The 15454-nt window shown below is 34.0% G+C and overlaps 2 protein-coding genes across 3 annotated transcripts; both read left to right on the plus strand.

Annotated features, from left to right (window-relative positions):
* The first annotated feature begins 6544 nt into the window (after window positions 1-6544).
* LOC145898832 (uncharacterized) lies at window positions 6545-8615 on the plus strand. Of its 2 annotated transcripts, XM_082987463.1 has the most exons (8): window positions 6545-6819; window positions 7025-7219; window positions 7292-7419; window positions 7490-7607; window positions 7765-7869; window positions 7929-7984; window positions 8088-8319; window positions 8489-8615. In XM_082987463.1, exons 2-8 carry the CDS (start codon window positions 7066-7068, stop codon window positions 8494-8496), a joined length of 801 nt encoding a protein of 266 aa, XP_082843589.1. In that variant the 5' UTR covers window positions 6545-6819; window positions 7025-7065; the 3' UTR covers window positions 8497-8615. The 2 variants fall into 2 exon arrangements, with proteins under 2 accessions (XP_082843589.1, XP_082843588.1); XM_082987462.1 differs by lacking the exon at window positions 8489-8615 and having other exon boundaries at window positions 8088-8377.
* Window positions 8546-13564, plus strand: LOC145899849 (uncharacterized). Its single transcript, XM_082988776.1, has 13 exons — window positions 8546-8653; window positions 8906-9019; window positions 9425-9500; window positions 9771-9910; window positions 10276-10340; window positions 10572-10702; window positions 11009-11203; window positions 11386-11522; window positions 12017-12146; window positions 12219-12323; window positions 12386-12453; window positions 12506-12749; window positions 12885-13564. The coding sequence occupies exons 1-13, from the start codon at window positions 8546-8548 to the stop codon at window positions 13019-13021; spliced, it is 1650 nt and encodes a 549-aa protein (XP_082844902.1). The 3' UTR covers window positions 13022-13564.
* Window positions 13565-15454: the final 1890 nt, after the last annotated feature.

Genomic DNA, 15454 nt, shown 5'->3' on the forward strand with positions numbered 1-15454 from the left:
TATTATGTTTGGGGTAATTAGCTTTGGACACGTAAATTGATTTACGTAAATTGACAAAAGTCTGCTCGAAATGCAATTAATTAGGAAACCACGCACTCACATAGCTCCGCAACGACACCTTGCGTACGTATTGCATCAAAATGTTCAAAAATATTATGTACCTCTTGAAAGGGACATTTATTCGGAAGTAAAATTTATTTTTAAGCCATTTCGTGAAGTTCGATATTTACAAGAGACGATTCTAGGCTCTTGAAATATATTAAGAGTCGCATACAGCGAAATTCAATTGTGACCGTACATTGCAACGAGCTCCTTATCCAGACACAGTTAATTAGACGACATTGCATACAGAAGTTATTTGATCAGGGCCGTGAAATATTGACAACATGTAAAAGATTCCTGTATTTGCCTCGTTTCGTCACTGGTGTGGGAAAAAAATAAGTTTAAAAGTTGACCTGCTTTATTTTAAATGAGCAAAGTAATCATTGCCACTTGTAGCTAAATTTAAAATGTTTGGACTAAGTGATGTTTACAGTTTCGCCGACGAAACGGGCATAGAATAAGTTGGTTCCATGCAACAGAAACGCTTTTCCCAGATCCTTATGGCAATGCTTTGAGGTCAAAGTGGCCACATATAAGCCATAAACTTGACAAGAATTCCTACAACATGCAAGAAAGGATTCCATTTGGTTGAAATGGTCATAAGAAAACTATTGATGTCCGTTGAGGTAACTTCCGCGGAGGATATGACTCCATATATTTTATCAATGTGGAATAATACCCACCCTGGAACTTTTAAAAATATCACTGTAATCTTTATTTAGGGCTGGTTGCAGAGTGGGATCTGTGCTTGCACAACAAACCCACGTGATCATGTGGCCTGTAGCTGTAGGTTTTGTCTGTTCTCGAACTGTGGGTGGTTATGATAAACTCTGCCATGTTGGAATGGAAAGTTGAGTTATCGGATAAACGTATTTGGCTCAAACACTAAAATCAAAAATAAAAAAATAAAAAAGGCGACGTTCATTTTCGTTCTGTCTTTATACGTGCTGTTGCATGGTTGACTTATTACAACAAATCTGCAAGATGATGTGCAATTTTTGTCGGTATGTGGGTGATAGAGCCATGTTTTAATGGATAATGATGGTGGAGGCACAATAAAATTAATAGTATGCCCAAAGTTTTCGGCAGTGCTATTAGCAGTCAGCCACACGATAGCTTCCGCAAAATCATAATTTCCTGACCGAATATTGAAAAAGTTCACCATGATATTTCCTAATATTCCAATTCGTTGTAAAGTAGATAGCATTACAACCGTATGATAACACACGTACATCACGTTATAGACAGTAACCTTATCATGTGATACTTAAATCTTAGGGAGGTAATACTCCGATTTCAGCAATAAATAAAGTTAGAAGCTCCGCAAATATATTATTACAAACTGCTTGAAAATTTCTTTCTAATTAGACAGTAAATTTTGATCAATATTAGGATGAACAAGGTATTCATTTTGTATATGGTTGGGAGTCATTGCTGAAATTAACTGAATTTCGATATCCCGAAATTCATGAGTGGAACGCATTTGTTTAACCACCCACGATCGTTGTTTACCATTGCAACACTTATTTATGAATGGAAGTTCTAACTTAAATATACGTTGTGTTTGTGATATTTGCAAAGTTTAATTAGATGATAATGGCGGTATCGGAAAGCACAGTTTTCGCTTTGGTGGGAAAATCAACTAAGAACCAATCGCGTCACTCGCTATTCCTTTGCCTTCCAACGCCAAACCTTCTCAAGAAGCTGTAACCTGAGTTCAAGTAACTCGGAAAGCGCAGAGCAGGATGCTGTGACGTCGTTTAGCCCATGTGCATATTTCATCGATTAACTGGGTAAATTGATCACGGTGCTACGCAGATTGCTTAGATTGTTTCGGGTTCAGATTTGTCAACAAAATCCTTTTCCCAGTGTTTGGTATCTAACTAAAGACGGATCACAGGAGACAGTGATGTCGTTTAATCTATGTGCACGTTTCCACGCTTTAATCTATCTAACGACTATATGACAAAATGGTGTTGAATTCAAACCATTAACATTGCCTATAGGAACTATTATCTTGCTTAGTTTCTTCTGTTACTATAAGATTGCTAAACAACATTATTTTAGTACTATGAAATATTTTGGTTGAAATTGCGTTACTTTTGGTCAGTGACGCTTATTGCATCAAACCGTTTTTCAGTGTTACCATCTAAATCTTCAAATATCCATATTAAATTCTTACATGCAAACAATAAGTTTAGACATGGTATTTGGTTATTATGTTTAGGGTGATTAGCTTTGGACACGTAAATTAATTTACGTAAATTGACATGAGTCTGCTCCAATGATTTCGTCGCGTTTGAAACAACGAATTAGGAAACGACGCACACGCATAGCTCCGCAACGACACCTTGCGTATGTATTGTATCAAAACGTTCAAACAGCAAATTTCAATTGTGACCGTACATTGCAATCATGCTCTTCATCCAGACACAGTTAATTACATAATATCACATACAGACGTTATTTGATGAGGGACATGATGACATTGCGACAATATGTAAAAGATTCCTGTATTTGCCTCGTATCGAAACTGGCGTGAGGAAAAATAAGTTTAAAAGTTGACCTGCTTTATTTTAAATGAACAAAGTAATCATTGCCACTTGTAGCTAAATTTAAAATGTTTGGACTAAGTGATGTTTACAGTTTCGCCGACGAAACGGGCATAGAATAAGTTGGTGCCATGCAACAGAAACGCTTTTCCGAAGTCCTTATGGCAATGCTTTGAGGTCAAAGTGGCCACGTGTAAGCCATAAACTTGACAAGAATTCCTACAACATGCAAGAAAGGATTCCATTTGGTTGAAATGGTCATAAGAAAACTATTGATGTCCGTTGAGGTAACTTCCGCGGAGGATATGACTCCATATATTTTATTAGTGTGGGATAAAGCCTACACTGGAACTTTTAAAAATATCACTGTAATCTTTATTTAAGGCTGGTTGCAGAGTGGGATCTGTGCTTGCACAACAAACCCACGTGGTCATGTTGCCTGTACCTGTAGGTTTTGTCTGTTCTCGAACTGTGGGTGGTTATGATAAACTCTGCCATGTTGGAATGGAAGGTTGAGTTATCGGATAAACGGAGTTTGGCTCAGACACTAAAACCATCCAATATCCAAATGCTTTACTTGCAATTCAAACGCCCTGCATTTCAATACAAAACTTTCCCAAGGGTCAGTAACTGGGACTTACGGTAAATGGAAAACAGGATGCAGCTTTGTCATTCAGTCAAGATAATCGATTTACATGTGCCCAAATTTATCTCGAGTATGTCGAGACCCAACACCATGTTATAACATATAGGTTATGACAGAAAAACATGACCACCAGTCCGATTTCAAGTTCGTATAAAATAACACAACAAAATGTATGATATCATGTGTTTGTGTTTCGTCTGGGTAGGTTTATTAGCAGATTATGTTTTATTCCAACACACCTGCAAGATGGTCGGTAGGTGGATTTCCACAAATTAATTATTTTCTGATCAAATATTGTAAAGTTGACAATGACCCGTCTCCACATTCCAATCCGTTGCAAGTTTTTTAGACCCATGCGATAAACACAAATCTGTGATGTTAGAAGCAGTAATCTGATCACGTCACGCTTGGTTTATTACGGATTAAATAATAAATAAAGTTTAAAGCTCCGTAACGACACCTTGCGGACATTACGATGTTCCATTTGTTCAAGTAATTCTTTACGTAATTAGGATGTGAGCCCGCATATTATAAAGACTTACTTTAGTATTAAACAGGAAATTAGGCTGTTTAACAGGTCTATTATTAGATATGCTCGTTGTAAAAATCGTATTTCGGATTGCAATTTCTATTTTTATGTGGTCATACGCAAATATTAAGCAAAGTTAGGACATGGCAATTGGTTATTATGTGTTTGGGGGAAATTAATGCTTGAAAAAGACTCCTGAATCGTATCCTGGCATAAAACATTACGGCAAACTGGAAAGACTTCACAACGACACCTTGCGGGAACATACATGTTGTGATTGGAGGAAAACATTCACTCATGTCGTTCACACGAAATAAAAATTAAATTAATTTGTGCTTGATACGAATCAAACACTTTTCTAACAGTTTTTTGACGTTGGCGACATGCAAAACGAATCACCAGGCCTTCCAAGCCTTTTTGCAAACTCCCAAATGTGGCAAATAACATTTGATCTACCTTGTAAGAGCTCAAGTAATGCAGAACTAAGTGACAGCGTCATAACCATTTACTAAGGATACAAAGAGGGTTTTGCGATTAACTTTTTTCCATTGTTAAAGTTGAGGAAAATTAAATGATCGCTAATGTTTGTAATTATTGGTTGGTACGGAATTAATTAAAGATTGGTGATAAATGCCACTCTTGCGTAAAACTGAAATTAACTTTCTTTGGAAAATCACCTTAAGATTTGAGACACACTTTGACATGAACATATATGTTCATACACAAAAGGAAATATGGCATCAAGATTGTCCACGAAGAAAACCTGCAATTCTCTCAAACAAACTCTACATTAAACGGATTTTTATTGAGATTTTTCAATGAGGATTGCTTTTATTCTGCTTTTATTCTGTTTTTAGCACAGAAACTGACGATGCCTGTTATGGTGAAATTAATATTTCTCGTAAATTCAAATAGAATATCGACCTGACGCTGATCGTAAATCACTCTTTGTGAGTTATTTGGATACCTGACAAGATAGGACAGATCCAGGGCGTCGATTTTTTTATTGCGTGTCGAACATCTTGAGAAAAATTGCCGTGCGTGTCGAATAGCAAAAATGTTGTATCTGGTAACTAACGCAGGGGAACGACCAGGCTTATTTCGATTACAGGATTCTTGTACTTGCATAAGTTTGGAATACATGTTGAAATACCGACAAAACAATTAAAAACCTTGCATGTTGTAGGCTGCTATGTCACTTTTAAGGTCCGATTGAATGAAAAATGGTACTTGTTTCGTAACAATGCCACGTGTTTAGTAACAATGCTCCATGTTTGGTAACAATGGTTAGTTTTAGGTTTAACGCGCTTATTCACTGAACGTTAAAGCAAGTGTTGACTGGTTTTTGCATGGATTTTGTCCAAAAATTTATTGCGGTTGCGTTTATTTAGCAATCTAAACAGACAAATTTAATCATGCCGCCCGTGTCAAACAATGGCGTCGCGTGTCGAAAACTTAGAATGGCAAAAAAGGCATAAATCGACACCCTGGAGATCTGTCGGGACCACCTAGCAAACATGCTGTGGTCTTGTAGTACAAATGCACAACGCGAGTACATTTGCTTTAATCTTACAAGATAAACAACATTTTAATACCCTGCTTTTCTCAGATGCTTTAGTGTTGATTGGAACAACAAACCAAAACTTTGGTCTGGTCTGAATTCAGATACCGGACCTTTGTCCAGTTTGAACGTAAAAGTTTTTAACAAACGTACAATAAAAGGAACTTTTATGCAGGGGAAGTCGCGGGCATCGCACAAACTATTGTTGACAGGACATTGCGGGTCTGCACTTGCCACACAAAGATTTATTTTGTAGAGAGTTGTGACATGATATTTTGTATCAGGTAAAGTATTAAAACTAGTTATTAAAACCAGTAAATTGCACTAATTCGAACCATACATAAGTGAGATAGACTATAAGTTCATTTCCAAAAAGTAAGGAAAATTGAGAGAAATAAACTTGCGTTTTTTATTTTGTATGTGCTAATTAATTGATGTTGCCTTTCAACTTGGTTGTTGTGTCTAAGCGGTCATGTAAATATCGCAGTTAAAATATTTATGTAATGCTCTTATTTGTGTGGTGCTCAATGCAAACGGTTAAATAGAAACCAAATCCCAAGATCGTGCCCTGTATTTCTATTCAAGTAAGTTTTGCTGGCGGATAATGCCCTGTTTGTTCTTGCTATCATCTGTTACAACACTTTTAACAAGCTATAAATTAACCAGTGCTTAACGTCAATTTAACGGTTGTATGAGTACAGCTACTTCTCCTTTCGCTATGACGAGTTGAGGCATGTTTTGGCGTTTAATTTTTTTTAGATGACAACAGGAAGGTATAGCATGCCACCCCCACTCTACTGCACTTTTGCACAGAGAAGTATTTGTGCAACAACTACCGATGCACACTTGTCTATATTGTAATTTTCATTGAACAAATTGTGGTAGCTTCAAGCTTGTTACATCGCCTAAAATGAGCATATATTTTGTTTTAATGTTCATGATACCTAGCTTCAAAGTTACTCTTTCGAGTGGTAAGTTTGCGTTTAATTTTAATAAAATCTGTCGTTATGTCGCAGTGTAGTACATATTTCTGTGAATAATAAGGTGTAGCCTATTTTAAGTGTAAGACTTTGTAAGACTGTAGTTTGGAAGTAAATAGTACTTAATGTTGTTTTTCAGATGTCATTGGTCAAGTAGTTACACTGGGAAGCTCTACACAATCATATATTGTGGTGGCAGTGATTTCTATGTGAAGCTTGGATTACTTGAATTTGTGACCTATTTTAAAAATGGGCAGTGCGTTATATCAGCAGGAAGAAACTCTTCTGAAGCTTATTTTACATGTCAGTCAGAAAACTCAGAGAAATGTTTAGCTGTAACATTGTATGTTACCAAAAACCTTGACAAGGCAAATAATTATTCTTTAATTTATGGAAATATCTTAACGACTGATGACCCGACATTTTTATCAAAATTCTCAACATACAAGGTAGTGTATTAGATTGTTGTTATCTTGTATACCATTTACATTTATGTTATTTCAAGTCAAATAAATTACTGAAAAAGACAAGGTCTTCGCAATCATTTACTTTCCCCTTAGTTTAGTCTGAATGTTCAACAAGGCCCTTCACATTAAAAAAGTATTAAAAGTTAATCTAATTTCAGCTGATAAACATTGTTTTTTGTGCTTACAGGTTGTAATTTAACAGTGAATACAAATGTTCAAGTGAAAAGCATGAGTCAACCTATTTATAATGTGGAAGGCCAATTCTACTGCAATAATCATGGAATGTTGTTTTACTCTAATGGAACTGAGTTAAAAAATAACAACACCAAATGTATGAAACATTCTACTTGGCAAGGAGCATTTGGGCTATATTGTTGGTCAGGTAATTTTAAGTTGCTTCAAAATTTTTATTTACCGTCAATTTCAAGTCATTCCCCTATAATTCTTTTTCCAGTACAACTTCTTTTAAATATAAGTGCAACTATTTATGAAGGAAATTCAACCATGTTTATTTGCTCACTTATATCACTAATGAAACCCACAACAAATGTTTCAAAGTTGTACTACATAGGTGATAAACTTGTAAGCATGGTGTTATCAATTATTGATGAAACAATATTTTACATTTAACATGTTTCAACAATTTGTTAAGCTACCAAGTCCTTATGTAAAATTCAAGCACCATCAACACAATTTGAATGTTTACTGCATTATAAATTTGTCCACTGGATCAAAAATTCGCTCTGCAATGAAAACTCTCAACATTCTATGTAAGTTAACAAATTGCAGCAGCTACAAGTACTTGGAAAAACAGCTGTGGGGATCTGTAGTAAAGATTAATGTTGTTTATTTTCTAGACAATAACTTACACTTTCCAACAGCTGATATCTGTATCATTATTGTCTGTATTTATTTATATGTCTTCAGATCAACCAATTTTAAATGCAAGACTAAAGTGCTTTTGCAAAATGGTTTGTTCAATTTACTTTCAATCAAACCCTAAACCATTTCAAGTTCACCTTTTTAAACAAGGTTAATTACTGCATTTAATATTTCTTATCTTTTTTAAAGCTTTTATTATCATATTTCAGAAAGTGAACCAGTAGATGTAACCAACAACATAACAAGATCCAGTATTAAGTTACAGGTATTTGCCCTCTCTGTTTTTTTCCATAACAATTAGTCTTAGTCTTTTTACAAAAGCACAATTTTTATACATTACTAAAATTTTGTTTTAAATTTATATCAAGAACCTGAGTTGCAATGTTACATACACTTTGGAAGTAACAAATTCAGTAAAAGCAACCAATTTCACCTTTTTTGTCTATGGAACTCAAAATAAATCTGCTAGTGACTCTAATATGCAAAACGATGTTCACGAAAAACCCTATGTAATAATAATAACTGTCATCTTGGGAATTGCCATATTCCTTGTGGCATCAGTGGTTGGATATCATTTGAAATGCAGCCATAACAAAAAGGGTCAGTATAAATATATTTTTTTTCAAAACGTTTGTATAACAAAACATTGTCAATAAAATACAACCTCGTAGTGCTACATTGCATAAGTTGCAATGTAGCAGAACTTATTTTTTAATTGCACAATATATCAAATCATAAAGGTTTCATGAGAAACTTTCTTTTTTCACAGCACATTAATTCTTTCGAAAAAAGTTTTTGTAATGCAAAACTATTCTGTTTAGAAAGAATGAATGCTGAAAGAACTGTGCATGATGATGCAGTTGTTTATGTGAATACAACAGTGCATGAACATACACCAGTGTATGAAAATATGTCTGTGTATGAAAATTTCAATGTAAAATAGCTTTCTGTATTTTTTATATTGCACATGCCATTTGTCAAATTTAAAATGTAAAAAAGGATGGAAATGACAGAAATTTTTTTTATTGTATATGTGTATATTTTATTTGACAACCTGACTGACAATAACAGCTTTGCTATGTCTCTCATAATGTGGAAAAAATAAACATTAATGGCCAAATATATAACACACCATATTTGTTTACTTATAACAAGCAATACAACTGAACATTGTAAATTTTAATAGAAATATTATGCCATAAAAGAAAACATGTCACAGGAACAGCTACAAGAAATCAAACCAGTTATCTTCATGAAACACATTTGTTTCTCAGTTCTTATCTATGGATTGTATTTCCTGGTGCTGTTGTACCTTACACCTACGTATTGCAGTTTAGAGTACAGGTAGTAGCTGTTGTTATAGATGGTTTTGTGAAAAGATTATTGCTTTTAACTTATTATCAGGATGTAGTTTTATGTGTCTTTGCATAAACATGAAAGGATTATGATAGTTAGATCAGCTATCACTATGGTGACTTTCGTGAAATTTAAACACTAAACTTTGATTTCACAAAAGTCAACATTATGCTGTAACCACATATTTTTATTACACTCAACCTGAGGTTAAGCTCTCTGGAAGAAATATTTCTATCCTGGTATATACATTCGTAACTTAAAATATAAATTTTGTGTGCAAGTAATTTTGTGACATATCCTTTGTCGAAAATGCTATCCATGCATTTTCAAAAATGTCACTCAATTGTAGATGCTAAACAATCACAAAACCTTGATTTTACAAATAATTTTAAGTGTGGTTGTTTCCTTTTTTGGTGTATGTGCAGGTATGTACTAAATAAAAACATTGTATCATCTGTCTGTAAAAAAAACAGCCTTAAATGTCTTTTAAACTTCTATGTTTCCAGTAATTTTATAACTTTATTTGTCATAAAAAACGTTGTTTCTTAAAACTTCAGATAACATAAAACAGACCATAGAAGTAAATCTCGATGAAGTTTTTCTTGCAAAAAAATGCACCTTCTCCAAACTAATAAATCCCATTTGTATGATGGTGATGATAAATCCTATTTGTTTCACATTAAATATGTTTACAGACAAACTATTAAATGTTACCATCACTCCACAACCTAATCAAGTGAGAGGTGGAAATGCTACTGTTACAAGTCTTGTTTCTAAAGCACTGGTAGATGGAAATGGAGCTTTAATGTATTTCAACCAACAAAATAGAAATAATGTAAGTTTAAATGCTGTAAAAACAGACAGATATTTTATTATTCTCATTACATTTTTTGTACACTATCAACAGAAGTAATCTAGGTACACATAATCAATTGATAAATTCTCTTTTATTTTTAAGCTATTTAAATATATAGAGATACCGTAATATTACACGCATTTGACAATAGTTTCACCTTTTAAAGCTAAATGTTAGGTGTCTTTTTTGTACACTTAACTACTATGCACATAAACAATATGTTTACCAACTTAGGACAAAACGTTTTGAGATAAATGTGTGTTTGTATTTGTTGAAAATAAAATTAAAAAAACAGTTGTATCACTACTGACTTTAGGCAAATCTTTGTGGTTTTGTTTGTTTAGTTATTGGCCTATGTAGGATCAAAAATAGGATGTATGAACAGCAGATTGACATCTGTTTTGAGAAGGTAGGAATTGTTAATGTGATTATCTTCACAAGTTTACTTCATTATCCATGTATTGAGTGATAAAAAGTTAAAAATCTTTGTTACAAAAGTTGTACAGGTGGACTTTGCATCTATTTTTCCTAAAAATTTTATTATCTATTCATCTATACAATTACATTACTGATGGACCTTTAAGTCATATATCTCCATTTAAGGTGAGATGAATGTCCTTATTACTATTCTTTTCTCCAGGTGTCATTCACCAGTACTACAAGATGGCAAGTACGTTGTTGTTGTGGAGTTTTACAATATTTCATTAAACCACTCAATGGTTATTTGGAATGTTATTGGCAAACCAATAACAACAGTCTTTAGTGTCAAAGGTAAATACAATGGAGCTTTGGTAGGTGGTGAAATTTGTTGTTTGTACTGATGTTAAGTCTGTGGTGGATTCACATAGCTTTAAATTAAATGCAGCAGGCCTGTGACCATTGGCTGGTTAGCAAGTTTTTGCACATTATAATTTTTTGGGATACATAACATGTCTATTTGTGTGAATATTAACATACAGCATTTATCCAAACTAACTAACAAGCATTTCATTATTGAGTTGGGAAAATTAGGTTGTTGCTTCATACCAACAGAAAAAACTACTAAAATGTCATCATTTCCTGTTTGTTGCTTTCCAGATTGTCCGTTTGACTCCTACACAAATCATTCACCTATAGTAGTTGCTACTGATTATACATACAAGTCACCAGGTAAATTTACATGTCCAGCAGGCCAAGAGTTGTTTTACAGCAACTCAACCCCTGGTATCAGGGATACTACTTGTCAAAATGATGCAAAATGGTTTGGAGCAGAAGGACTTGAATGCTGGGGAGGTAACTAATAAAATATTCCATACAGATATTAACCTCTACTTTAATCTTCTACATTATATTAGTTTTGCAGCCATTGTAAAACTTCTTTAAACAATTTTTGATCGGTTTTATTACGGAAGTATCATGTGTAGCAAATTCTGAATGTTTCTATGTGTCAGTGACCAGCAATAATGTTTGTGCAGCTCCAAATACAACACTTACTGGAAACCTTTTGGGAGTAGTTGGAAACCATATCACTGTTACCTGTGGTTATGAACATCCATTATATCCAATTGTGCAAAGTTTTGTTTTTGAAATTAATGGAACTGCGATTCTCCATGTAACTATTGGTTTGGATGTTGCACCTATGTGCCAAATAATAACCTAACACTGGGTATTAACAATAGTAATTAACCATTGATAAGGAAATCCTATTTGACTGGCTCGTTTGACATAGGCCACACATGAGTTCTAACTGTTCCTGACCTGACTTCAATTGCAAACCTGATATAAAGTTACTTTGTATCAATGTCCATGTTACTTAAACATTTTACGGAAATGTAACATTAGGTTGTGTGTTATAATATTTTTTATGTGCAATGTACATCCGTTTACATCGCATCATTACTGCTTTATAACTTTGGTGCCAACCCAAAATCTTTTTAATACCTTTGCAAATATAAATACGTGTATTGTATTATTTGTGATCCATAATTCTAGTTTGCATATTTCTTTATTTTGCTCATACACGTTTCACTGTAAAATGATCTCTATTCCAATACCTTTGCAACCAAAATAGCCTTTTTTTCCAATTTTGTTATCAATGTTTTGCAGAGGAAAATGCTTGTGCTCAACCTAACTTATGAAAGGAACTTTAATACAATTCGATGTCAAGTGGTTACAAAGTACACAAAGTTACGAACAAACAAAGGATGGTCTCCAATCAAAATACTTAATGTAATGTGTAAGTATTTTTATTTATTTTTTGAAGCGTGGCAAAAGTTAAAAATACTTCTTGTTATAAATCCTCTAAAAGTTAAACCATTTTGGAACCACCAAAATCCATTCATGTGTAACCATCCCTGTTTATTGGAATTCCAATCCAATCCTTCTCCTTATGGTGCAAAGCTCTATACACCAGGTGTGTTTACTACAACTACACCTCTTATAAAAGTAGGCTTTAATGCATTTGTACATCCACAGGAAAAAAACACTTAAATGTAATAAATTATTTGAACCTCAACAATGGACAATTTAATTTTATCCCAAAGGTTAGTAGATGTAATGTTTTGTTGTGGACTTTAGTAACAATATAGTTTTCAGGATGCCCTTCTTAATGGCGTGTACACACTTGAAGTGAAGAATTCTGTTGGAACAACCAATTTTACATTTAAAATTGCCAAAGAGGAAACAATTACCAGTCCACTACCACCACCAGCAACTACACAAGCATCAACAACAAAATGTCTATCACTCGTAATAGGGATCGCACTTGGTGAAGCCACTCTACTCATTGTATTAAATGTGTTGCTTGTGATCTATTTCAAACGTCGTCTTGGCAATTCAGGTTGTGTTGTTTGTTCATATTTTGGGAATATGTTTGTACGAATATTTTTTCTTGGTACTTATTTTGGTCTTAGGCCTAATTTTTTTTATGGAAAACTCAAATACAAGAGAGCATCAAGTTTTTGTTTATATGCAGATATAAAAACAACAGAAGACAATCCAGTGTATGTTAATGTCCATGTTGAAAAAAAGGATGATTTTCAAGTAAATGCTCAAATATCTTCATCATCACCTGAAGCCATAAAGTCGGAATATGAAAATGTGTGTTGGTGAAAGAGATTAAGTAACAGACTGTATTTTGGCAACAATTCTTTATTTTATTGTTTGTTCCTTTTGCATGACTTTACCACTAAAATATAGTTGAACTACACGTTTTTCGAATTTGTAAAAGTTTTAAATTTCGACACTAGAAAATATTGAATAAATTCCTCAAACTTGCGCACTGCCACCTTATTTGGCCGAAATGCACTTTGTATTGAATTTAGTGGAACTCATTGTTTTTCATTTATACTTGTGCTGAATGTTAGATCTTATTTAATCCTTGCTGTGCTTTCTATGAGACTGAGTCTGTGGTTCAGTTATAACATTGCCTTCCTTTGTTTGTGTTTCGTATTTTTTCTTTCAGTTAACGTTTAAATTTAAGAGGAAATACCGTTCTTTCAGACTAACAACCGACCTATTGCTCTTGCAATATTATTACTGCTACTTTGATTTTTTAACAATTTTCAAAGAAAACTATGCATATTGGTATTGTTTTGAGAGTGGCTTGAAAGCATTGTCGTGTAAGGTTTGGACCTCCCCAGCAAACCGTTTTATCCGAATAAACAGTTTATTATCAGGCTATGGCAGTGTTTCTCAAACTTTTTCCGATCACGTACCGCTCATTTGTTTTTTAATACACTGGGTACCACCGTATTACTATACCATATCTGTTATGACATAACACCAATGAATAACAATTTAGCCAATATCACCAGTTGCTTGGTTTTCTTTATTGTGCATTTGTGACGCAATAGTATCAACGTGAATTGTTGCACAGTTGAATACACGATGTCAGAATTACTTCAACAGTGCAACAATTTCACGTTGATACTACAAATGCACAATAAAGAAAATCGACATCATGTATTTGCAGCGGTTTTGGCTTCTGCAAAGTCCGGCAAATTGTATAGAGTAGACTAAATCGCGTACCACTTGAAAAGCTCTCGCGTACCACAGTTTGAGAACCACTGGGCTATGGGAATAAATCCCAAGCCGGCGAATAGCTTGTAGAGTCTCAGTAATAATAGCAGTGTAACAGTAATACGAAAGAACAAGTAGAATCGAATGGAATCAAATAGAATGAATTTACCGGTCTAAACTGGGCTTTTTAATACTGTGATACTTTATCTCTATACTGAGAGCTGATTGGTCAATAATGTCACGTGATATCACGAACCGCTCGAAGTAATATAATACAAGAACATAGTTGTGATGTGACCTAAGCATAGGAGAACATTTTATGTGGCAAACAGGATGTTGAATGAATCACTTTACTCGAGAATATTCGATGGCTAAATCATTTGGGTCACATTATGGGATTATGCAGTGCACGTGCAAAGCTGCACGCAAAACATTACGCAATACAAGCACTGGTTTCTGTGACGTATGTTACAGTCGAATGGTCTTATGCATATTTAAAAGTTAATTGTTTGTGAATTTAATCACATCACATAGTTTGAGTAGTTTTTATACGTTGAACTTCTAAAATAATATCATATTTAACGTCGTTTCTTGGTGTTGGTTGTGTGCTATACCATTGCCCTGAGGAAGTCTTGTTTGATAGCAGGCGAAACGTCGGTAGAAACAAGTTATGTTTTATTGTGACAGAAGGACAGATTATTAAATTAAAATATTTAAAGTCATCTACTGGCCACCGCTTCCCAAGGTGTGGATTATCTATATTGTTGCAGGTGTCAGCGCTGTTTTGTGTGACTTATTATTGTTCTTATTACCAATCTATAACAGGAAATCTATAATAAGAAGTCACACGAAAAATATTTTTACAAAGTAATTAAAAAACATTGGGATCAGTATATTTGTAATCCGGTAGAAGTTTAAAGAAGTTGCAATGTTCATTATTATAAATTAATTAGCACAGATTTAGGAAATGTGTTATTATGTTGCCTTCCATCTTTGACGTTTTCGCTTGTTTAAATTCGACACTGTGTTTAATAAGTTTGAAGTAAAATTTAAGGTCAAATGTTAAAATGGAAGGAATGTTGAACTAGTTCTTTATTTGTATCAAACTTTTGAACAATATTGAAAAACTGACATTCGAAGTTTAGTCGAGATTTTACGTAAGTTTGTAGGCCTACAGCGCTTTGCATTAAAGATGCTTAAAAAATCAAAATGTTATTGATAAAGGTATGGTTAACAATTTCCAAAAACACGTACCGTGATGTTTAGTTGAAAGTGTAACATACGTCACAGAAATCAGTGCTTGTTTTTTGTAATGTTTGTGTGCAGCATTGCACAGGTATTTCATAATTCATTTCGTTGGCAGCATTGCACAAGCATTTGCAAGCCCGTAACCAAACGTATCAAATATTTCGCAAGCTTCAACTCAAATTCAACGATTTGCTGGTGAGAACGGGGCAGAATTAATCGAAGAGGCTCAATTCGCGCTCAGGCCATCGAGAAACTGTTAAATATCTCTGAGACCCT

The sequence above is a fragment of the Ascidia mentula genome, chromosome 4, assembly GCF_947561715.1.
Source record: "Ascidia mentula chromosome 4, kaAscMent1.1, whole genome shotgun sequence".
In the NCBI taxonomy this organism is placed as follows: Eukaryota; Metazoa; Chordata; class Ascidiacea; order Phlebobranchia; family Ascidiidae; genus Ascidia; species Ascidia mentula.

Coding starts and splice junctions, on each gene's coding strand:
- LOC145898832 (XM_082987462.1), top strand. CDS start 7,066: ATGAGTCAACCTATTTATAATGTGGAAGGCCAATTCTACTGCAATAAT. Junction 7,420..7,489: donor ACTACATAGGTGATAAACTT/GTAAGCATGGTG, acceptor CAATTTGTTAAG/CTACCAAGTCCTTATGTAAA. Junction 7,608..7,764: donor GAAAACTCTCAACATTCTAT/GTAAGTTAACAA, acceptor ATATGTCTTCAG/ATCAACCAATTTTAAATGCA.
- LOC145899849 (XM_082988776.1), top strand. CDS start 8,546: ATGAATGCTGAAAGAACTGTGCATGATGATGCAGTTGTTTATGTGAAT. Junction 10,341..10,571: donor TTGACATCTGTTTTGAGAAG/GTAGGAATTGTT, acceptor TCTTTTCTCCAG/GTGTCATTCACCAGTACTAC. Junction 11,523..12,016: donor ATGGAACTGCGATTCTCCAT/GTAACTATTGGT, acceptor AATGTTTTGCAG/AGGAAAATGCTTGTGCTCAA.